Consider the following 24,057-nt stretch of genomic DNA (forward strand, 5'->3'; position numbering starts at 1 on the left):
ACAATCTAAGGAGGCTGGAGAGTCCAGTCAGACATTCAAGGGGAGAACCTAACGAGTAGAACAGATTTAGTTCAGTTTATATTCGGACTAGAGAGAGTTTAGACCTATTGTTCCAAATTATATAAAATATATTATACCTATTGTTCCAAATTATATAAAATATATTATTTCATTGAACACAAAGTTGTTATACAGTGGCTCACAGCTTATTTGACCCAACGTAAAATAAAAATTTAATCTGTTCATTACTTTTTACCCAATACAAATGAAAAAGTGAAGAAGTCAAACGTGCAATTGTTATTTCAATATTAAATTAATAGAAAGCATAACTTTTTTATTGATATTTAAAAAAAATACAGTAAGAAAATAACAAAAACTAAAAAAAGTCATAAAATCAATGTCACAGCTTATTTGACCCACACTTTTTTAAGAAATGGAAATTAAAGGTACTATTTCAGTTTTTGGTTTGATTATTGAATTCGCAATGTGAAGCTGAAGTATTTTTACCATTCAAAGTGAGATTTTGTTAAGGAAACACGTGTTTGCAAAAATGGGAAAGCGCACAACAATACAGCAGCGGGAATTGGTGCTACACCACTTTTAAAATGGAATTTTGCGGCGAAAAATTGCAGAGTTCGTTAATTTACCCGAATCTACAGTAAAAAACATAAATCAAATGAATTTCAAAAATTTGTATTGGGTAAAAACTAATGACCAGATGAAGTTTTTATTTTACGTTGGGTCAAATAAGCTGTGAGCCACTGTATATTCACAAGAACCCAACACAGCGTCCCCAATCACTAGTACTCTAGTGTGGCAGCGCTTAACTTATATAATGTTAGCTACAGATTACAAATACCTTGAGCTTTGTTTTAATTTTTTATTTTTTTATTTTAAATGAAAACAATAATAATTTGAGCACTTGCAACAGCAAAAAATCTGTCGAGCCAATTTTTATACATAGAAGCTTCAACAGATCAGCTGACTTTGAGTTCCTACAAAGAATTGACCCCCAAATTTCACAAAAAACAAGTAAAAACGCTCCAGTCGAGACTGCTCGACTAGGAGATACCCTGAACCCTCTAAGCTGATATTCTAATCATTCTGCACTTCTTTTATGCACACATACATACACATGCATCCACACGCACGCATAAGCCTGCGCTTTTCTAACTGCGCAGTAAGCAGCGACTGCGCTTGAGCTGCACTGCAGTGTGGGCAATAATTTGAGAATTGATTTGCCGAATAATTTCTTTTGTAGACATACGATCTTAATAAAACTTTCAGAGTGTAATTATATGGTAAATATGTGTGTACATTCCAAAGGACAAGTCTCTAGTATTTGAAATGCGTTTTTTACAAATTGGGGGAAAAGGGGGCGTGGTATTCAAAATCTGTAAATTACAAAATCTTTGTATCGATTAACTTTATATACAACGCAAATTTGAAGACTCCAGGTCTAAAAATATTCAAATTAGGCTAAAAAAACAAAATCAATTTTTCGATTATTCTCGATAAAAAAGTTATCAGACGATTTATCGAAAAAATAAAGGAAACTCGTACCACTAACCAGAGAACATATAGACCGGACACGTAGTGTAAAGCGTTTTGCACACTTTTTTCGAGCGTTAACACCCCAGACAACTTCGTATTCGCTCGGCTCCTCACTTTTAGGTTTGAGTTACTAAAATATACGAAAGCACAATCATTTCGCTTCATGCGCTCGACCGAGATGGTCAAATGTTGAACAAAATATCCCTCTATGCTCAATGTTTCCCTTGCTCTCTCTCTCTCTCTCGATGCTCTCTGCTCTCTCAAATGTGTATATGTATGTATGCATGTGAGGCTCACATTGTGAGCACAAGCAGCAGCTCACGAAAATTGAAATTTTTTCGCAGCAAGAACCCATGCCTTCCCTTCTGTGTGAAGGGTATTCCGAACTCTTTAAGCCGTTTGCCATGCGTTTTCGTTATTATTTGTCGGAAGAGTATGAAAGCGTTGGTGCGCATAATGAAAATGTTTTCGCGACGCAGTATGCTACATGTACTATGAGCATTTGTATGCCTGTGTGCAAAGCCCTTGCTGGCTGTAGCAATTTGAAATCCTAGCATTTGAATTTGGTCGATCTTTTGAAGTGCTCACACTTACAGAAATATGTTTGATTGTGTGTACGCAGGGGCTGCGATGCTCACAAAGGATGGGGTAATCATTGTAGAAGCATTTTAGTGCCTTTATATGTATGTGCGTGTGTGTATGTTTATATGTATGTGTATGCATGCGACATGAGCATTGACGTGTGCCTACGACAACTTTGAATTGTGTGAACGATTTTGGGTTTGACCGGAAGAGGCGCTTTTATTTAAGCAGCTGACTAACTAAAATAACAAGTGCACTTCCTATTACTTTTATAGGTATTTTTTAATTGCATGATTTTTATGACCAGCCAGCCAGTATATGTATGTATGTACATACACATGCTTCTTATTAAAAAGGTAAATTTCACCTGTATATGTGCAGGTACAAGGTATCGAAAATCGCATTCCAATTTGGCCACAGGGATTGATCAGGTACTACATTTTAAGCAAATATCATTCTGATAGGCAAACCCACGACCATTGAAACAAAATCATCTACTTAAATGTAAGCGCGCCTCTTCAATTAAAACCCAAAATCGTTCACACAATTCAAAGTTGTCGTAGGCACACGTCAATGCTCATGTCGCATGCATACACAGAGCTATATCGACTCAGCTCGTCGCGCTGATCAAGAATATATGTATATACTTTGTGGGGTCTGCCACGCCTCCTTCTGCCCGTTACATACTTTTTCACAAAACCATTATACCCTGATTTCCCATTTTCAATGGGTTCAGGGTATAAAAATAATTGGAGTGTTGAAGACTGAGGAATAAAAAAATTTTCTTAATATTTCACCATAAATTTTTGGACTTTATGCCGCCTATCACGGAAAATCGCACATGCGTACACTGCAGTGTATGTACCTAATTAAGTAAATAATTGCTCTCACGTTAAAATATCATATTCGTTTGTTCAAAATTGCTGTTATGTTGCCGTATTACTATTTTCGATTACAAGATAGTAGAATACGATTAATCGTGTAAAAATAAATACCGAAATCGATAATATTACTTCACTGATTTCTTGTTCGATTTTTTGGCAGAAAGTTTTAGAATTATCAAATGGTTGTAATGCAGTGTTTAAAATACATAAGAGTGAATACATTTTAAGCTAGTAAAGTGACAGATGCAATAAAGAGTATGGCTAATGCCTTAATAAAAGATTTTGTAAAATTCAAACATTTAACAAATAGTATGTTATATGTACCGATGTGTGCGGCACTGTTGCTGCGTACTCAACGCGTAGGAAACACGCAATATTAAGTGCATAAAGACAAGTGCAAGCGAGATAGCTATTGCTACAGATTCATTGTATACAACATCTTTCATATACATATGTACATACGAGGCAAGCTGCGCGCGAGCACTTTTGTAACCGACAGCAGAGAATAAGGAATTACAATTAAAACGAAAAAAAAAAAATAATAATAAAACATCCTGTAGTCCCAAATATGTGAGTCAGACAACTCGTGAAAAATGAGAAAACACGTTTAAAGGAAATGAGTGAAGTTTATGTTATGGATATGTGTGGACACCAAAATTTTCATTTAGGGTAACAAAATACACAATTTTGGTTTTTAACAAATCGAATGTGTAGGTGAATTGTAATCAGTTATGTTGTGATCCAATGCAAAAAAGGAATAGGTTGATAATTCGATAAATATATTTTCATATGTTGTTTATATATATATATATATATATATATATATATATATATATATATATATATATATATATATATATATATATATATATATATATATATATATTATTATTATTATTATTATTTTATATTTGTCTAAAGAAAAAAACGGTCAGCTCTTGTGGTTCGAGTGTTGAAAATGGGATAAACTAAATGTGAATTTCCTTATAAAAAATAAAACAAAACCATTGTTTTCCTTATAAATCGCAAAAATAATAATAAAAATAATAAAATTCGCCGTGCAACAGAAAGCGCGTATTTATTCCATGATATGATGACAGCGTTGGACACCCTCGTGGATTTCATTTTGAATTATTACAAATTTGATTGTACTCGCAAGAGTTCAAGTTTAATCGAAAGTTAATAGTGCAGCAGAAGTGACAATCCTACCAAAAATTAGAAAAAAACAGCGAAAACTACGTATTGGACATGGATGTAACTACTACAAACCAAACTGCTAAACCAGTAATAAATTCGCTTGCGGAAGGCAACGTGCTACAGGAGTCTGTGGATCTTTTAACACAACGAGGATCAGTTCAAGAAATTCTTCCTGTACTCTCTGCTGACGTGAGTGTCAATAAAAATAAAAGGCAAAATGAAGCGAGCCCACTAAGTATTGTTCCAACGCCAGTTGACATTCCCAATACTTCAGCACTCGCAACGATAGGAATATCAAACACATCATCTGTGGGCTTAAGCCTACCTCCACCGAAATCTAATTTAAATGTCACAGAATCGTCCTCAGATGCTGCTTTATTGAGCTGTTTGCTACCTGCTCCGGCTTCTTTTTCAAGCGCAGGGATAAGGGCAACTTCAACACCACCACCCCATAGTTCTTCAGGCCAGACAGGACCAGCACAACTAGCACCTGCACCATGTGCAAGTGATTTTGACTCAGACACTGAATTATCAGTTGTAGCAGCGGCAACCACAACAGTAATTACTACTACAATAGACCACTCGACAACATCGTCAGCTTCAACAGTAGCGTCTACTCCTGTTCAAACTGCTTTATTAGCAACTGCAAACGGCCACGCCAATAGCAGCAACTCCAATAGTTGTCAGCAACTGAGTCTAATCACAAAACAGCAACGCCAACAGAAACGTCGGCGTGAACGAGCCCAGCGCCTGCAGGCAGAGCGCGATAATCGATGCGGTTTAAGTGCGTTAAGTGGCACTTTGATTGGGGGATCTGTAGGTGTGGGTGTTGGCCTTGGGATAAACGCTGCTACTGGCAGTAGCAATACTGGTATGATTGGTTCTGTAACTGCGCCTACCATATTGATAGGTAGCAGCAGCTCATTGGGTCCTGGCAATAGCATGTTATATCACCTCAATAGTGCTGGTAGTATGGGAGAAGATAGCAATAACTCCAATGGCAACTTTACTAGCAGTAGTAACGGTAGCAACAATTTGCTACCACCTACGGACAGCATTGCATCATTGCTATTGAATCCACCACATTCTCCTGAATGCAATTCTGGTCTGATGGCCACTCCAAGTGATAGCGAAGGTGAATCACTAGACGAAGATCTTCTTTCAACATCGTCGTCATCAACATTACTTCTTCCACGTGATAAGCCTCCACCAAGACCGCCACCTCCAGTTCGTCGCAAACTGCCTAGGTCTCCTGTCCTAGAGGAGGAGATTATTGACGGATTTGCCATATTAGAGTTCAAAACGTATGAAGATCTAGAGGTAAGAAATATATACTGTTTGCTGATTTTTTTTTTATCATTTTTAAAATTTTTCTAATATTAATATTTGTAAATAGTTTGCCATTAAGCTGGGACAAAAGCGTAAGGAAAAGCGACTTTCGGCTTTAGAGGAACTTACGTGCACATATAGCATAGAGGAAATGAAAATGCCAAAGATTATTGATACTGGCCAGCCTCACCCATTGCGTACCACAAATTCTTCCAATTTATCAAGCGCAAGCAACAATAATTTAAAAGAATCTAATCACCACCAACATCGCAGTGTTAATGTTGGTAGTGGTAGTGGAGGTACAATTGTGGCTACGGCTAACACCATCAGCACTAACAATAATTCAACAAATAACAATAGCAATAGGATCTACAATATGCCAATGTCAAGTATACCCGATACCGAAGCTGTAAAGTGGGTAGGAGATCCATATGGACAGCAACAAGAAAAGCTTGCCAGCAAGGAAAATCAAATTAGTAGTAGTCAACACTTGAACCATGTAATCCAATCAAATAACTCTGTAATGAACATAAGCAATACGCCTGTCGCAGGAACCGTTAATACTGTCACTGTTAGCTGCATTCTGGAGGAGCACATTGAAAAGTTATCTACTGGCGCAGTCGTACCGCACATAGAGCTAAGTGACAATAGAAATGAAAATAGTTCCGGGGGTACTTCACAAGATACCATAAACAATGATAGCCAACCAAAAAGTGATGTAGCAGAATACATTAACATGAAGGACACAAAATCAACTGATGCCTCCCCTATGAACAATCGTCTAAGCACTATGTTATCATCCTGCTCAAAAGCTATCGTAAGTTATCAATCCAGCAAAAGATTAAAAATGTTCTAACATGTTCCTTTTGAACAGAAGCTGAAAAATGTAGAAAGTAGCGAAACTGATGCCAATGCAGAAACTGTCGCAGAAGGCTTAAAGTTAGAAATTGAAGACTATGCAATTGAAACAGCAAAGGTCTTAGCAGCTAGTATTTTACTTAACAAGGATACTGATCCAAACGGTAGTTTTACTGATGTAAGTAGTCTAACAATTTAATATACATATATGATTTTATTACTTTTACCGTATTTTCTGGTCAGGTTTCAAATCACTGCACTATCAGCAAAAAAGAAACTAATATCGTATGTATTTACTCTAAGCGAAAATGTATTATTATTTTATACATATATATATATATACATGTTTGTTTCAGTGTGATAAAGCTATAGGCGGAAATAAGGTAAGTGATAACCAACAAACTGTTAAATTTTGCAGACTAAATATATAGTTCGAGCGGAAGTTGAACAAAAATGTTACAATGTCTCTCAGGTTAAATTATGAGGTTAGGAAACAATTAAATATATCTCTTAAATAGAATTTCCATCAACTAACTACGAATAAAGCTCGTGTTTCGAACCGCTTTCGTTAAATTTAACAAAGTTTAAGAAAGCATTACAATATTTTGTTAAATGTGAACCTCAAAACATTCGAAATGTTAAAATTTACATACAACCAAGTACGGGATCCCCTGAACTCTTCGACGAACTGATATTTCAATAATTTTTCGCTTCTTTTCTGCATACACAAGAAAAAACATAACCACATATACGTACATCCATTCACAATTATACATCCGCACGTATAAGCACGCAGGTTTGCAGTAAGAACTTACTATGGGAATTAAATGGTTAAATATTTTATTTATACTCTGAACCCATTGAAAATGGGAAATCAGGGTATAATGATTTTGTGAAAATTATGTAACAGGCAAAAGGAATCATCGCAGACCCCATAAAGTATATATATTCTTGATCAAGGCGACAATCTGAGTCGATAGAGCTCTGTCCGTCCGTGCGTATGAGCGCCAAGATCTCAGAAGTTATAAGAGCTAATTACTTGAATGGCATGCATACTCCTGTATACCATACGGCAGTACAAGTTTATCATATTTTTTTCGATAACTTATCGAGAAAAGTTGATTTTTTTTTTCAGCTTAATTGAACATTTGAACATTTTGATTATATACTGAAAGTTTTATGAAGATAGTTGCTAGTATTGCCCACACTGCAGCGTAGCCCAAGCGCCGTTATCAGAGCGCGTGCTTATGCGTTCTTGCGGATGGATGCATAAAAGAAATGCTGAATGATTAGAATCTTGCATTTTCTACTTCGTATTTGCTCGGCTCGGTCGCTTGTGGCCCGAGCAAGGGCCAAGGCACGATAATATCAAAGCGATGCGGGCGCTTCTGAATGAAGGGTTTGCCATGTTCATGGAAAATGTTTGCGTTTTCATAAACTTTTGGGAAGGCTGTGAAAGCGTTGATGCACATTAAGAATATGTTTTGAGGACAAGCACGCTCACACACAAGAGCACTGTTTCGCTCCAACCGTTTTCGGCTTACCTTCTATGTATTACCAACTCACACACCGTTTTTCTGGCTCTCTAGTGCATATATACACATGCATGTGTTTGCTAATACAAAAATAATAAATTCCATAATGATGAAGTTACTAGAGACATAAGAAGAAAATTAAAAAAATTAAAACGGCCGCGGGATTGGAGCTCAACGCATATGCACTATCTCCAACCATTTGATTACTGTTAGATATAGGAATGTAGTTGCATATAAATTGCTAATAAGAACGTTGCAGTCGGGCGTTACTGACAGCGGAATACTCATTCACATCCCATCAGCACTATATCAGCTAAGTTTAGCTCTAATACTGTAGCAAACGCGATTTTTCCCAATTTAGACACCTCATTTTTGGTCAGTTTTTAAAACGAGCGTACGGTACCCTAACTGCAAAATTTGAATGGTTACGCTCAAAATATGTGAAAATACAGGGTACTAAAGGGTACTACTAAAGAGGCGTAAAAATTATTTTGGGGCATCGTTATAGCTTTAAAACACTGGAAGATACAGTTTCATCCGATTTGCCACGCCCCCAATGGGCGTAGATATATCCGCCATAGCTCGTGATCTTAAGTGGTCAATGCGTAGCTACATTCCAAGTTTCAGCTTTCTAGGTCTTCAACTAGTATGATTTCTGGTATATCGGAAAATGTATTTTCCGATTTGCCACGCCTCTAGAGGGCGGATCAGGAAAATTTTAACACTATAAATCGGAAATATACACGAGTATATATGTATATATGTGTTCCAAATTTCAAGTCTCTAGCTTCAATAGCCCGGAAAAAAAGTTGCGTTCATACGGACAGGCGGTCGGACAAGACGCCCATTGTACAAAACCAATATACTAATTCACTTTCGTGAATGAGTATAAAAATATTTCACTTCAATTTAATGAATTTATGGAATGTAATCGAATGCGAACCCAAGAGCTTCCTCTCTTGGCGATGCACCTCGCCATTAACAATACCACCAGTCCCCTGTTCGAAGACATAGTAGCAAAAATGAAACGTATGTGAAAACTTTTGAGGCTGCTGCACGTGTGTTCGCGAATTAGCCAAAGATTTTGTTAATTCGTTAACGTCTATTTACTGAACGGGATTTAATGAAACTTTCAACAAATGATGTACATATTTTTTTTAAATACATGGCACTTTTTAAGAAATTCGAACTTATTCATAATTAGATATTAACAAAAAAACAATTTGGAATCAAATAAAAAAATTTTTTAAATCAAATAAAGAACATTATTAAGGTGTGCCCAATCCTAATAATTTGAAATTAGTTGTAAAAAATTGACTCTTAAGGTTTCGCTAAAATCTGAGGTTCAACTGTTCATTTAAAAAGCGACTTAGATTTTTGGTAGCGTGCGAACCTCTTAGTTTTTTGTAATTATCTTGAATATCTAGAATATCAGCTTGGAGGGTTCAGGGTATCTCCTAGTCGAGCAGTCTCGACTAGGGCCTTTTTACTTGTTTTTAAATAGAGTAAGTCCAAGCTTCGCGTACGAATGAAACTAGCTAACTAAGAGCACATATCGAAAAAAAAAACCAAAGCTTGCATAATAAGAATCAACGAGCGTAGGAACGATAAAGCACCGTTCAAACTTTTGTTTCATTTTTCCTATCAGCTAGTCCTACCAGCTTAGATTATTTCAGGCTAGATCTAACATATTATTAATGAATACACAAACAAACACATTCTTATTTAGAAATAAAAATATGCAGTAATACTGAGTAGAAAGAATATAAAAAATTGTGCATTTCAGCAAAAAAAAAAAGAAAAAATGTTAATTTCTAAACATAAACAGTTAGCTGTTATAATCTAGATATAATTTTGATAAGAATTTTAATGGATAACAAAATAATGAGAGTAGTTATCGATTGTTGGAGACAAAATTTCCAAAATTTCTAGCTCATATCTTCTGTGATCGACGCGTTTATACATACGGACAGACGGACAGACGAGAGAACTAAATCGAATCGACTGATCAAGAATATATATACTTTATGGGGTCTGCCACGCCTCTTTCTGCCTGTTACATTCTTTTAACAAAACCATTATATCCTGATTTCCCATTTTCATTGGATTCAGTGTATAAAAAGTCAAGCCTCAAGTGACCGTATATAATCTAAAGGCTTTTAATATGCAATCGCTAACTCGTGAGCTTAATGACAAACAGACGGATAGGTAATATCTACTACACTTTTTATAATACAGTTTAGTGATTTTTGTGATATTTCAGTCGAATAATATTCAAAATGTGTATTCGCGAAATTGTATCATTTCTGGCACGTCAAGATAAAGTACATAAATTAAAGCGAGAAACAAACATAGTATGAAGATGGTTAATTGTATACATATTTTCACAGGCTCTGGTATTATTTCTCGTCAATGATTAAATCTAACCAGTATCAACATGCTTACATGCATACATACATATACATATTTTAGAAAGCAGAGAGTGAGAGAGAGAGAGAGAGAGCAACATAAAAAATTGAGCATAGAGGCATCTTTTGTTCATCTCCATCACGATTAACCATTTCAGTCGAGCACATGAAGCGAAAGGATTGTGCTTTCGTATATTTTCTTAGAAGAATGCGAAGCTGTGTGGGTCGCAATGTTCGAAAAAAGTGCAAAAAGCTTTACTTTGTGTGTCTCTTCTATGTGTTCTCTGGTTAGTGGTATGGTATACACGACTATGCATGCAAAATTTCAGTTCTAGCTCTAATATCTTAAGAGATCTTGGCGCTCATATGGACCTGATCAAGAATATATATACTTTATGGTGTCTGCGATGATTTCTTCATCCTATCTTCATGAAACTTTCTGAACATGATCATAATGCTCAAATTTATATATTTCCCGAAGCACAAGTCTCTATTACTTGCAGTACGTTTTTAGAAATTGGGGGCGTAGTATCCAAAATCTGTAAATTACAATATCTTCGTATTCATCAAATGTATGTATACATTAAATCTAAAATTTCCAAGACTTAAATTTTTCAAATTAGGCTGTAAAAACAAAATCCATTTTTTGATTATTCTCGATGAAACAGAAATAGGATAAGTTATTGAAAAAATATGATAAACTCGTACTGTGTATGGCATATACGAGTATACATGAGATCTCGCCGTTCACACAGGCGAACAGAGGGACGGACGGACATGGCTATATTGACTCAGCTCGCCGCCCTAATCAAGAATATATATACTTTATGGGGTCTGCCACGCCTCCTGCCTGTTACATACTTTTTACGAGGCCATCATATCCAGATATTCCATTTTCAATGGGTTCAATATGTTTAAAATTTATATTTCGATATATGTTTTTAGAGAACGAAATGAAATTAAAACTTCATTTACTTATACAGTGTAAAATATTTATACTAAAATATTTACATTAAAGGTACATACACATATTAAATTCCTTGTCCTGAATACTCATTTAAATATCACTTTGGTAACTATAAACTGCTTCCTTAGATAGATTGAAACAATATCTTTTATTATCACTCTGAACTGATCAGACATATTAATTAACACAACGAATTTGTATTGGAGTGAGCTCAAAGCGTCATAGCTTACGGCCTTCAATAAAATGAGCGAGAATAAATGAAGCCATAAAACGGAATGAAAAGGATGCCAAAGCGTATAGGCGACACTCGAGTTTTTGCATGCATTTTCTATTTCGTATTTGCTTAGCTTGACAAACTCAGTGCGCTGCGAGTGCTCAAACATACATGATCACATTTCAATATGCTATGCGCTAATTTTGCGTTACCCTCTCCCTCACTCTTTCTGTCTCCCTATGATCACTTCCTCTATGTGCACACAAGCAATTGTGCAGGAAAATTGGAATCTGTTCTGTGTATGATTATTTTTGAGGCAGTCGCTGCTTACTGCGCAGTTATCAGAGCGCGTCTTATGCGTTCCTGCGGATGTATGTGTATGTATGTGTGCATAAAAGAAATGCTGAATGATTAGAATCTCCTAGTCGAAATTAAAACAAGTAAGAAGACTCTAGTCGAGACTGCTCGACTAGGAAATACCCTGAACCCTCTAATCTGATATTCTAATCAGTCTGCACTTCTTTTCGACACACATACATACACACGCATGTATTAGAAGCGACTGCGCATGGGCTGCGCTGTAGTGTAGGCAACATTATAAGAATTTATTTGTTGAATAATTTAATTTCTAGACGTACAATCTTAATGAAACTTTCAGGGTGTAGTCATATGGTGAAAATGTATGTACATTCCAAAGCACACGTCTCTAGTACTTGAAATACGCCCTTTACAAAGGTGATGGTGAGGGGGTGGATATAGGGGTGGAGGGTAAATTACAACAAAAATCGAAATTATATAAAATACATATAATTCTACATTTAAAATTTGGAAGCTCTAGCTCTAAGGGTGTAGGAGATATAATTAAATAACTAGCTTTCGATAAGGTTTTTAATCGATAATAAAATATTGGAAGTAGATATCGATATAGAGAGAAAAACTCGATATGCGCGTGATATACACAGACCTAGGAAAAAAAAATTTCAAGTCTCTAGCTCTTATATATTCTGAGATCGACGCGTTCATACATACGGACGGACGGACGGACAGACAGACGGTCAGGGCTAAATCGGCTTTGCTCGTCGCCCTGATCAAGAATATATATACTTTGTAGGGTCTGCCACGCCTCCTTCTGCCTGTTACATACTTTTAACAAAACCATTATACCCTGATTAAAACGGCCGCGGGATTGGAGCTCAACGCATAACATACGACATATGCACTATCTCCAACCATTCGACTACTGTTACATGTAGGAGTATAGTTGCATATAAATCGCTAAAGTAGAAAAAGCTAAATAAATAAAGCACTTTTGAGCCGCAATTGCAATTTTTGAACACAACATGTAAATAGTGCATAAGAAAATTGCGTTAGCGTTGCCCATTTTTCAAGCGTTTCATTTAATAGCTTGAGAGTCATTTCATATCTGTTTATTTAGTAAAAATAAAAGTAAGAACGTTGCAGTCGGGCTTTACCGACTGCGGAATACTCATTCACATCCCATCAGCAATATAGCAGCTGAGTTTAGCTCTAATACTGTAGCAAAAGCGATTTTTCCCAATTTAGACACCTCATTTTTGGTCAGTTTTTAAAACGAGCGTACGTAATGTGAAAATACAGGGTACTAATGGGTACTACTAAAGAGGCGTAAAAATTATTTTGGGGCATCGTTAAAGCTTTAAAACTCTGGAAGATACAGTATATAGGTATATCCGCCATAGCTCGTGATCTTAAGTGGTCAATGCGTAGCTACATTCCAAGTTTCAGCTTTCTAGCTCTTCATTTACGATGATTTCTGGTATATCGGAAAATGCATTTTCCGATTTGCCACGCCTCTAGAGGGCGGATCAGGAAAATTTTGACAGTATAAATCGGAAATATACACGAGTATGTATATATGTGTTCCAAATTTTAAGTCTCTTGCTTCAATAGCGCCGAAAAAAAGTTGCGTTCATACGGACAGGCGGTCGGACAAGACGCACATTGTACAAAACCAATATACTAATTCACTTTCGTGAATGAGTATAAAAATATTTGACTTCAAGAACTTCCTCTCTTGGCGATGCACCTTGCCATTAACAATACCACCAGTCCCCTGTTCGAAGACATAGTAGCAAAAATGAAACGTATGTGAAAACTTTTGAGGCTGCTGCACGTGTGTTCGCGAATTAGCCAAAGATTTTGTTAATTCGTTAACGTCTATTTACTGAACGGGATTTAATGAAACTTTCACCAAATGATGTACATATTTTTTTTAAATACATGGCACTTTTTAAGAAATTCGTACTTATTCATAATTAGATATTAACAAAAAAACAATTTGGAATCAAATAAAAAAATTTTTTAAATCAAATAAAGAACATTATTAAGGTGTGCCCAATCCTAATAATTTGAAATTAGTTGTACAAAATTGACTCTTAAGGTTTCGCTAAAATCTGAGGTTCAACTGTTCATTTAAAAAGCGACTTAGATTTTTGATAGCGTGCGAACCTCTTAGTTTTTTGTAATTATCTTGAATATCTAGAATATCAGCTTGGTAATACTGAGTAGAAAGAATATAAAAAATTGTGCATTTCAGCAAAAAAAAAGAAAAAATGTTAATTTCTAAACATAAACAGTTAGCTGTTATAATCTAGATTGCTATTCCAGCACTTATTTTCAATTTTTAGCCAATCATAGCCTATGCTTAGGAGATATAATTTTGATAAGGATTTTAATCGATAACAAAATATTGAGAGTAGTTATCGATTGTTGGAGACAAAATTTCCAAAATTTCTAGCTCTTATATCTTCTGTGATCGACGCGTTTATAAATACGGACAGACGGACAGACGAGAGAACTAAATCGAATCGACTGATCAAGAATATATATACTTTATGGGGTCTGCCACGCCTCTTTCTGCCTGTTACATTCTTTTAACAAAACCATTATATCCTGATTTCCCATTTTCATTGGATTCAGTGTATAAAAAGTCAAGCCTCAAGTGACCGTATATAATCTAAAGGCTTTTAATATGCAATCGCTAACTCGTGAGCTTAATGACAAACAGACGGATAGGTAATATCTATCTATATATCTGAAAATGATATTTCAGTTGAATAATATTCAAAATGTATGTTCGCGAAATTGTATCATTTCTGGCACGTCAAGATAAAGTACATAAATTAGAGCGAGAAACAAACATAGTATGGAGATGGTTAAGATGGTTATTATTTCTCGTTAATGATTAAATCTAACCAGTATCAACATGCTTACATGCATGCATATTTTAGAGAGCAGAGCGCAGAGAGAGAGAGAGCAGCAAAAAAAATCATCTCCATCTCGATTAACCATCTCAGTCGAGCACATGAAGCGAAAGGATTGTGCTTTCGTATATTTTCTTAGAAGAATGCGAAGCTGTGTAGGTCGCAATGTTCGAAAAAAGTGCAAAAAGCTTTACTTTGTGTGTCTCTTCTATGTGTTCTCTGGTTAGTGGTATGGTATACACGACTATGCATGCAAAATTTCAGTTCTAGCTCTAATATCTTAAGAGATCTTGGCGCTCATATGGACCTGATCAAGAATATATATACTTTATGGTGTCTGCGATGATTTCTTCATCCTATCTTCATGAAACTTTCTGAACATGATCATAATTCTCATATTTATATATTTTCCAAAGCACAAGTCTCTATTACTTGCAGTACGTTTTTAGAAATTGGGGGCGTAATATCCTAAATCTGTAAATTACAATATCTTCGTATTCATCAAATGTATGTATACATTAAATCTAAAATTTTCAAGACTTAAATTTTTCAAATTAGGCTGTAAAAACAAAATCCATTTTTTGATTTTTCTCGATGAAACAGAAATAGGATAAGTTATTGAAAAAATATGATAAACTCGTACTGTGTATGGCATATACGAGTATACATGAGATCTCGCCGTTCACAAAGGCGAACAGAGGGACGGACGGACAGGGCTATGTTGACTCAGCTCGCCGCCCTAATCAAGAATATATATACTTTATGGGGTCTGCCACGCCTCCTTCTGCCTGATACATACTTTTTACGAGGCCATCATATCCAGATATTCCATTTTCAATGGGTTCAATATGTTTAAAATTTATATTTCGATATATGTTTTTAGAGAACGAAATGAAATTAAAACTTCATTTACTTATACAGTGTAAAATATTTATCCTAAAATATTTACATTAAAGGTACATACACATATTAAATTCCTTGTCCTGAATACTCATTTAAATATCACTTTGGTAACAATAAACTGCTTCCTTAGATAGATTGAAACAATATCTTTTATTGTCACTCTGAACTGATCAGACATATTAATTAACACAACGAATTTGTATTGGAGTGAGCTCAAGGCGTCATAGCTTACGACCTTCAATAAAATGAGCGAGAATAAATGAAGCCATAAAACGGAATGAAAAGGATGCCAAAGCGTATAGGCAACATTCGAGTTTTTGAATGCATTTTCTATTTCGTATTTGATTGGCTTGACAAACTCAGTGCGCTGCGAGTGCTCAAACATACATGATAACATTTCAATATGCTATGCGCTAATTTTGCGTTACCCTCTCCCTCACTCTTTCTGTCTCCCTATGACCACTCCCTCTATGTGCACACAAGCAATTGTGCAGGAAAATTTAATCTGTTCTGTGTATGATTATTTTTGAGGCTGTTTGCGAAATTATCAACTCGTGCTCTCCACCCCTTCAATTCTTTTTTGCTCCGCTGAATATTTTGCCTTGAGTCTTATACGAGCGCACTTTTTCACTCAACCCGTTTTCGGCTTAGCTTCGCTGTCAGTCATACATACACTGCGCGTCATCAGGTTAGCGCCCTCCTTTACACTCAACCTCAATGTTAAATAAAATCTAAATCATCAGAGCTCCATCTTTAAATTTTTTTTATATTGCAAAACATATATTTCTCTTTAAAATAAAAATAAAAAAATGGCTACTATAACAATAGGGAATATTTTTAAATAAATTTTTTCGTAACATGTACAAAAAAAATGTAACAAAAATTTGGTCATCAGATTAGCGCCCCCTGTGATAAATTCAATTTATTTAAATTGATGACCAAAAATAACACCTGTATATTAAGCTATTATTATTTTTAAGTAATATTAGTAATGCGTAGTGTCGCCTTTGTTTGAAATTACGTGAAAAATTCGATTAGGAAAGTTGTTCAATATAATTCAAGGATATGGTTGTCCAAACGTGTTCAATACCTTCGATTAATTCTGCCTTTGTATTATAATGCTTTCCGGACTCATATACTTTCTTGACCAACCATCAACAGAAGTTTTAATGATATTAAGGTCGGATGAATATGGTGGCCACTCCATGAGATCAACTTTTTTTGGCAAAGGACTTTAGGGATCGGGCGGTCTTAATTGGAGCATTATCATGCTGAAAAATCTACTGCAGGTTTTCAGACAGGTTATAAAAATGCGTAACAGCAGCTTTAAACACCGTGTTATAGTCCTATGCGTTCATGCGCGATGTCAAAAATTGAAGCTTGCAAGTGCTGTAGTAAGATATTGCTACCTACACCAATGCCACACCACCCCCCCGCCGCCACGGCTTGACAACCGATCCAAATAAAGTTTTTCTATGAGTAGGTGATAGAAATAATAACTATAGCCATCAGTTCTTTCCAATCTCAATTTTTCTCATGGGAATTCGAAGCTTCCCGAACTAATGATCTTCTATTCGCTTGTGAAATCACTTGAATTTTGCCGTCTATCTAGTTTTTCCATAGTTTTCCTTATTTTAAAGAAAATTGCAAATTTGTTTTCTGTTTTTTCCTGTCTTTTCAGCAATTTCATGGTAGCATAGTCCAGATTCAAAGTATGCCTCAATCTCTGATTTTTTAACCAAAGATAAAACTGTTTCTTTACCCATACTATAAATATATTGAGTACTTTGAGCTTCACGAGAAATTTGGTGAGTGTAATTGCCAATATAAGCAAGATAACTACAATTGAGTTTGGTGGCGCTAATCTGATGACGCAAAATAAGTGCGTGCATTCTTTGCGAAAATAAATAAGAATAGAAAATAAAACATACAGGGTTTTCTCCTGCGCTTTTTTTTATTTTTTGTTATGAGAGACATCTCATTTGATGATAATAAAATAAAACAAAAACTAAGAAGTTGCGTGCAATAGGTAAAGAGAAAAAACAATATGAGTGTAAGGGGCGCTAACCTGATGACGCGCAGTGTACATTGTTAATTCGAACACCGTTTTCCTAGAATTCATGCCAAAACAAATGGCATGACGCGCGTTTACTAGTTGCAGTCGGGAACATTATATACTTTAAAAACTATTTCTGATTTGATGAGCATATGCTGTAGAGTTGCTAGGATATCTACAAAGAAAATTAATAAACAAAAATATTATTCAGCTTGTACATACAGTGGCTCACGCCTTATTTCGTGCAGCAGCATAGTAAAACTTTGAAACCGAATTCCCGCTAAACCAGTAAAGATATCCAAATAATTTAAATGAAGTCGTATTTATTGTTTATTCATTATGTATTAACGCACTTCCCTATTTTTCTATTATAGTTAATAATATTAAAAACTTAAGAAAACTAAAATAACTGCCCTTTCCCATGTCACAGCTTATTTCGTGCACTTCACTTTCAATGACTTTATTGCCCAAAAATTATTAAATTAGGATTTTTTTTTACCTCTTCATTGTTTAATCAACTCTTTTAAGCGTGATTCCATCGAGTTTAAAAATTTTCGGGTGACTTCTCTGGAGATTTTTGGCCATTCCTCCAATAGGGCCGTTTTGAGGTAATTTTGATTGGGTATTTACCTTTTTCGAATGGCCACGCCCAATTTTGCCCACAATTTTTTATAACGTTTAGGTAATACCATTGGGCTAGTGGATTGACCACATTTTGACAGCCCCAGATCAACCAGGACTGGACAATACCCGGTTTATGGTTTTGGTCATCAGCCTGATAAAATCGGGATCGCCATTCTAGTCCCAGGTTATCGGCATTTTGGAGCGAATTCTGCTTCAAAAAGGATAATATGTACCTATCCTCCCGTACCTGACTTACAGGCTCAACCATGCAACTGCCACCGCCATAGCTCATAGTTGGTTTTTAGGTGCTGATCTTGGAGCTCGGTAACAAAGAAAGCTGAATTATCATTATGTCAAGAAGCATAGTGGCGTGTGCCTGATGGTATGAGGCTGTTTCTCATGGTGGAACATCTACCCGTTGGTTGAGATCGATGGACTTATGATTAAGAAGACTGTCTGAATATTATGAAGGCTTACCTTCCAGATTTTATGGATAATAGCGCGTCTCCCGAGAAAGAAGTCGTGTTTCAGTAGGACAATGACCCCCAGTACAAAGCGAAAATCGTCAAGAATTAATTCGATTATCAAAATTTTTTCATAATGGAGTGGCCTACTCAAAGTACAGACTTGAACCCCATTAAAAATTTAGGGACATTGGTTAATAAAAGGCTCTCAATGTAAGATACACCACCAACTAGGATAAAGCGGTTTTAGTGTCGGATCCAGGCGAAGTTGAGCGAAATTGCGCATTGCTAGTGTGATTAAAGCTAAAGATCTTTGGACAAAATATAAAATAAAATATAAAAATAGTAAATATTTTAAAACGAGCAAAAGTGGATATATATTTGTTTTTATGTATCCATCTGAAAAACTTGAGTTTAGAATTAAAAGCCTAGACAAATGATTTTACCATTTTATTTCAATGTATCAAATGAATCTAATTCCAATATTTCAGACAGATCCATGAATTTTTTATGTTTTTACAGGCATTTCAAAGTCGACTTGGCCAACATGTATCCATACGTGCTCGCCACTGTATATACACACATACAAATGCATCCCCATCCTCGCATAGGCCCGCGTTCTGCTAACTGCGTAGTAAGCAGCGACTGCGCTTGGGATGCGCTGCAGTGTGGGCAATATTATGAGAGTTTACTTCTTGAATAATTTTTGTAGTAGGACTATCTTCATGAAACTTTCAGAACGTGATTATATGGTTAAAGTATATGTCCATGCCAAAGCAGAAGTCTCTAGTACTTGAAACACGTCTTTTTTTTACAAAGGGGGCGTGATATCCAAGATCTGTAATTTACGAAATCTTTGTATTCATCAAATGTATATATACAATAAATCCGAAGTATCTAGGTCTAAAAGTGTTCAATTCAGGCTGAATGATTCCTTCTGCCTGTTACATACTTTTCACAAAACCATTATACCCTGATTTACCATTTTCAATGGGTTCAAGGTATAATAAATATGATTTACAAAATAAATCGTTTTCGACTTTGCTCTAAGACTCGAACCAAGACGTCACGCCTTAATGCGGTGCGACTCGCCTTTAGTACGAACGACACTGGACTGTTGCAAAACGACCTAGCAAAACTGAAATACGTTCATTGCTGCAGCGCCATCTAGCAAATCTAAACGAAACTAACGACTCTGAATTTTAACACATAAATCGCAATGCGATTGTAAGAATATGCCAGAATAAGTTAGAATGTATGTGCACACGCACACACGCGTTTTTTAATTGACCAGATATTTGGTTAATTTATTATCGTCAATTGAGTTAAGGGAATTTAATTAACCTTTCAGCATATGATCTACATATTCTATTGAATATTTGACATTTGAAAGAAAATTTCAAATCATTCACAATGAGCTATCCAAGAAATAAGAAAAAACGAAATTGTATAAAATTCATCTGAATTTGTAAACTAGTTTTAAAGATGTAAGAGATATAATTTTCTGACTTTCGATAAGGTTTTCAATTGATAACAATATGACGGGATGGTTTATCGATTTTTGGAGAATACACTATAGGCGCGCTATCCAAAGAATAAAACTGAGCTGAAAACCATTGTTTTGGAGGAATGGCAAAATATCCCAGTGGAATATGTAAGAAACTTGGTCCAATCGATGAATAGACGCTTGGGAGCAGTCATAGATGCCAACGGTGGCCAAAAAAAAGTATTAGTTTTAACTAAAAAGTAGTTAAAACACTATAATGAATTAATTGTTTTAGTTGTGTAAACACTTTCTTGTCCGCTGATTTTTGTTACTTCTTTTGTTTTTTGTTATTTTCTTGTGTTAATGGAAACATATTGTAATTTTTTTTACTTACTAATATAGTTTATAGTCTAATATACCTATTTTCATTTTAAAAAAATTTAATATGCATATTCTTACTGCTTTTATTTCGCTTCAAAGTAAAAAATTCAAATTTTTTCCCTGTGTGTAAACACTTTCTTGCCAAACTGTATACGGACATTTAAAAAATAGCTCTTATATCTTCTGATATCGACGCGTTCACACATACGGACATACGGACATAGCTAAATCGACTCTGCTCGTTGCTCTGATCAAGAATATAAATATCTTATACGGTCTGCCACGCCTGTTTCTGCCATCTACATACCTATAACAATACAATTATACCTCAATTTCCCATGCGTAGTCCCGTCAATGGGTTCAGGGTACAAAAATATGTAGTCGCTATACAGCAAAATTGACATGGCAAAAAATGGTGGCGTCTATAGATATAGCTTTTAATACTATTGATGCTAGGGAGCTAAATAGCATGTTGCCTTAAAAAGATTAGTGTGTATAGTATATAAATATGTAGAATAAGGTAGCTGTAAGTTTTCATTTTTAAACTTATTGCTTTCGTTTTTTTAAATACTATTTTTTAATGTTATCAGATATTGTCAAATATGTTAATTGAACAGATTTCTAAAACTGACTGATTTGGTTTTTAATGCACTCTTCTGAACAATTACTTAATTTAACGAATTGTATACCACTACAGACTAGTCGAACAGGATGTTTAACTGTAAATGTGTGCGACATCGATACTTTAACGGGTTTATCAATGCCAGATGCAAGTCCTCCGTTAACCACTTTACCTGGTACAGGAGCAAATGAATCTCGTACAACGGTCAACGAGATTGAGATGGCAGCCGAATCTACAAACATTCAAACTGTGAGTTTGATATCAACAACACTTTTAACGTCGAAGCCTGCAACACCTAATGGAGATAACCAACATTTAAATACGGGAACAGATAATGTACCACATACCATAAAACATCCTTCTGTCACGTGCTCTACACCAGTAAGTGAAGTTACCTTTGTAATATATGAGTTCTGTTTTAAATTTTTTTGGATATCACTTAGGTAACAAGCGCAAGCATTTCTGGTTGCGAATCGTACCTTGCTTCGGAGTCTGCACATTGTGGGCCTGAACTAAATCCATGCACAACTACAAAAGGAACAACTTTAAGCACAAAAAAAATTGTAACATCACATGGAATGGACACAATTTCTTTGGGTCCCCCTTTAACTCCCGTTACTATAGCATCATTACATGGATCATTTGCGGAGCGAACGTCTAATGTAGTTCTATCAGCAAACTATAACCCAAATGATCATCAACAGCTAATTATTGATGGGAGAACAACCGCTGGTGCTGTAGAGCCGCACAAGAATGTAAATGTTTCTTTGTCAACATCTTCTTCTTCAGTCGCTAATGGATTCGTCTGTACTCACTCATCTGTCAGTTCATCAGCTGCTGGAAAAAGTCTACTGAATGTTTCTCCTCATTCAGGAAATAAGGTGTTGCCCATTCCATCTAATACGGTAGTTGGTTCAGCTGTAGTGGCGGCCTCTACCATAACGAAAACATCTGTTAGTACAGGAACTAGTTCAGTAGGGGCAGCGGGCTCTTCATTGGTGTTTCATGGGGCAGCCCCACTGATGTCTCACTCGAGTGCAGGGTTGCCCATGTTAATTCAAGCAACGCCATACCGCTCTCCTTTCCCTAATTATTCAACTTTATATACACCCTATAATAACATAACTCATGGACAATACCTTCCATCAGTGATATCAATGGGAAATTCTAATACCTCATCTTTATCTCAACGCTCGGATAATCGCAGCTGTCGGGAGACGCAGCCAATGACATCTTTAAAAATGCCAGTAACAAGTGCATCTACACTGAATCAGCAAAGTGCTAACATTGCAGGATTGCGACCTATAACACCACTAGGCTATATGATTAGCAATAATAGTACAACGCAGGTATTAGGGACCATTCCTATAACAACAACGACCGTACCTTCGTTACATTCGACACAGTCACATCTCTTACCAGCTGCATTTAATACTTCAGCCCCGGGACCACCAATTTCAACAACACAATTGTCCACTTCCGCAGGAATTACAGTTGTTACTTCGCAGACGCAACCTTGTGCACCAATTCTTCCTCAAACTGGATATCAATCCCATGTTCCTCAAGTAATAAACTCATATCCACAGTTCGCGCATTCAACATCGACAACTCAACAGTCACTTTTGCGTTGTACTACCACTTCAACGATTAGTACAAGTAATACAACAGTCCTTACTGTACAAAGTTTAATAACAGCGACGCCATCGCCTTCAATAAACACCTCTGTTGCGCCATCGTCTGTGATTCAAAAAATACTTTCGCCTAAAATTGACAGTAGAGATCGCGAAACAAGTTACAGGTATTCATATTTTTGCTATATTATAAATATGTATATTTATATACATACTTGACTAACTGTTTCGATAGAATGTCTAATCAACATTTAAATTGTATTGGCTTCTTTACATATTTTTAATCATATATAAAATTAGGAACTCATGACCTTAGTCCCGTATCCGCAATTCTTAATTTTAAAATCATTTCATACATTTTTGCCCAGTATCTACAGTAGAAAAAGCAAAGAACAAAATAATATTAAATATGTATACATACATAAAAGAGTAAAATAAACTACTAGGAATCCCCTGAGCCCCATCCAATACTTATACTTCAGCTTAAAAATTATACAAAACTATATAAAATCATTTTCATAATCAATAGTGTGTTGCGATCTAAAATACTTTTTTCTGCCTTTTGGGGCTTTAATAATAATTTTCATGGCGCAAAAAGTAACAAAAAGTTTTGCCCACTAAGAACAATAAAAACTTTCCCAATAAAATTGTTTATATATGAATTTACAGTTTTTAGACTACGGTAATTCCGGGAGAAACACAATTTTTGCATGTAAAAACTCAACGAAGTAAAATATACATAGAATGACAAACAATGTAAAAAGAAGTGAGAAGATACTAGTCGGGACTGCTCGGTTAAGAGATACCCAGACCCTCCAAGCTGACACTCTAAACATTCTCCATTTCTTTTATGCGCACGTACATACACATGCATCCACATGCACGCATAAGCACGTGCTCGTGATCATAATGCTCAAATGTATGTATATTTCGAAGAGCAAGTCTCTAGTATTTGAAATACTTTAATTACAAATCTCCGGCGAAGGAGACATGGTATCCAAAATCTGTAAATTGCAAAATCTTTGTATTCATGAAATGTAATGTAAAATTGTTAAAATTAGGCTGAAAAAAGTCTATTTATCGGTTATCCTCGATAAAAAATATCGAATGAGTTAACAAA

The 24,057-nt window shown here is 35.6% G+C and overlaps 1 protein-coding gene and 1 long non-coding RNA gene across 15 annotated transcripts in view; one reads left to right on the forward strand and one right to left on the reverse strand.

Annotated features, from left to right (window-relative positions):
* The first annotated feature begins 3,091 nt into the window (after window positions 1–3,091).
* The window catches only part of tay (tay bridge kinase), a 49,108-nt gene continuing 28,142 nt past the window's right edge, over window positions 3,092–24,057 (forward strand). For 2 of the 14 annotated variants that reach the window (XM_089474942.1, XM_089474955.1), the window contains exons 1-8: window positions 3,148–3,329; window positions 3,942–5,537; window positions 5,614–6,363; window positions 6,421–6,582; window positions 6,648–6,689; window positions 6,761–6,787; window positions 21,382–21,687; window positions 21,750–23,104. In XM_089474942.1, coding sequence (XP_089331068.1) covers window positions 4,269–5,537; window positions 5,614–6,363; window positions 6,421–6,582; window positions 6,648–6,689; window positions 6,761–6,787; window positions 21,382–21,687; window positions 21,750–23,104 — 3,911 coding nt within the window. In that variant the 5' untranslated portion in view covers window positions 3,148–3,329; window positions 3,942–4,268. The other 12 variants (XM_089474952.1, XM_089474945.1, XM_089474943.1 and 9 more) reach the window with 12 other exon arrangements.
* On the reverse strand, window positions 18,072–21,386 carry LOC149268246 (uncharacterized). Its single transcript, XR_016271176.1, has 3 exons — window positions 19,770–21,386; window positions 18,831–19,655; window positions 18,072–18,764 (listed from the first exon to the last, which is right to left on the reverse strand). It is a non-coding gene; the product is annotated as an uncharacterized LOC149268246 (long non-coding RNA).

The sequence above is a fragment of the Drosophila arizonae genome, chromosome X (assembly GCF_054131065.1).
Source record: "Drosophila arizonae isolate 15081-1271.41 chromosome X, UAZ_ARI_1.0, whole genome shotgun sequence".
NCBI classification, from domain to species: domain Eukaryota; kingdom Metazoa; phylum Arthropoda; class Insecta; order Diptera; family Drosophilidae; genus Drosophila; species Drosophila arizonae.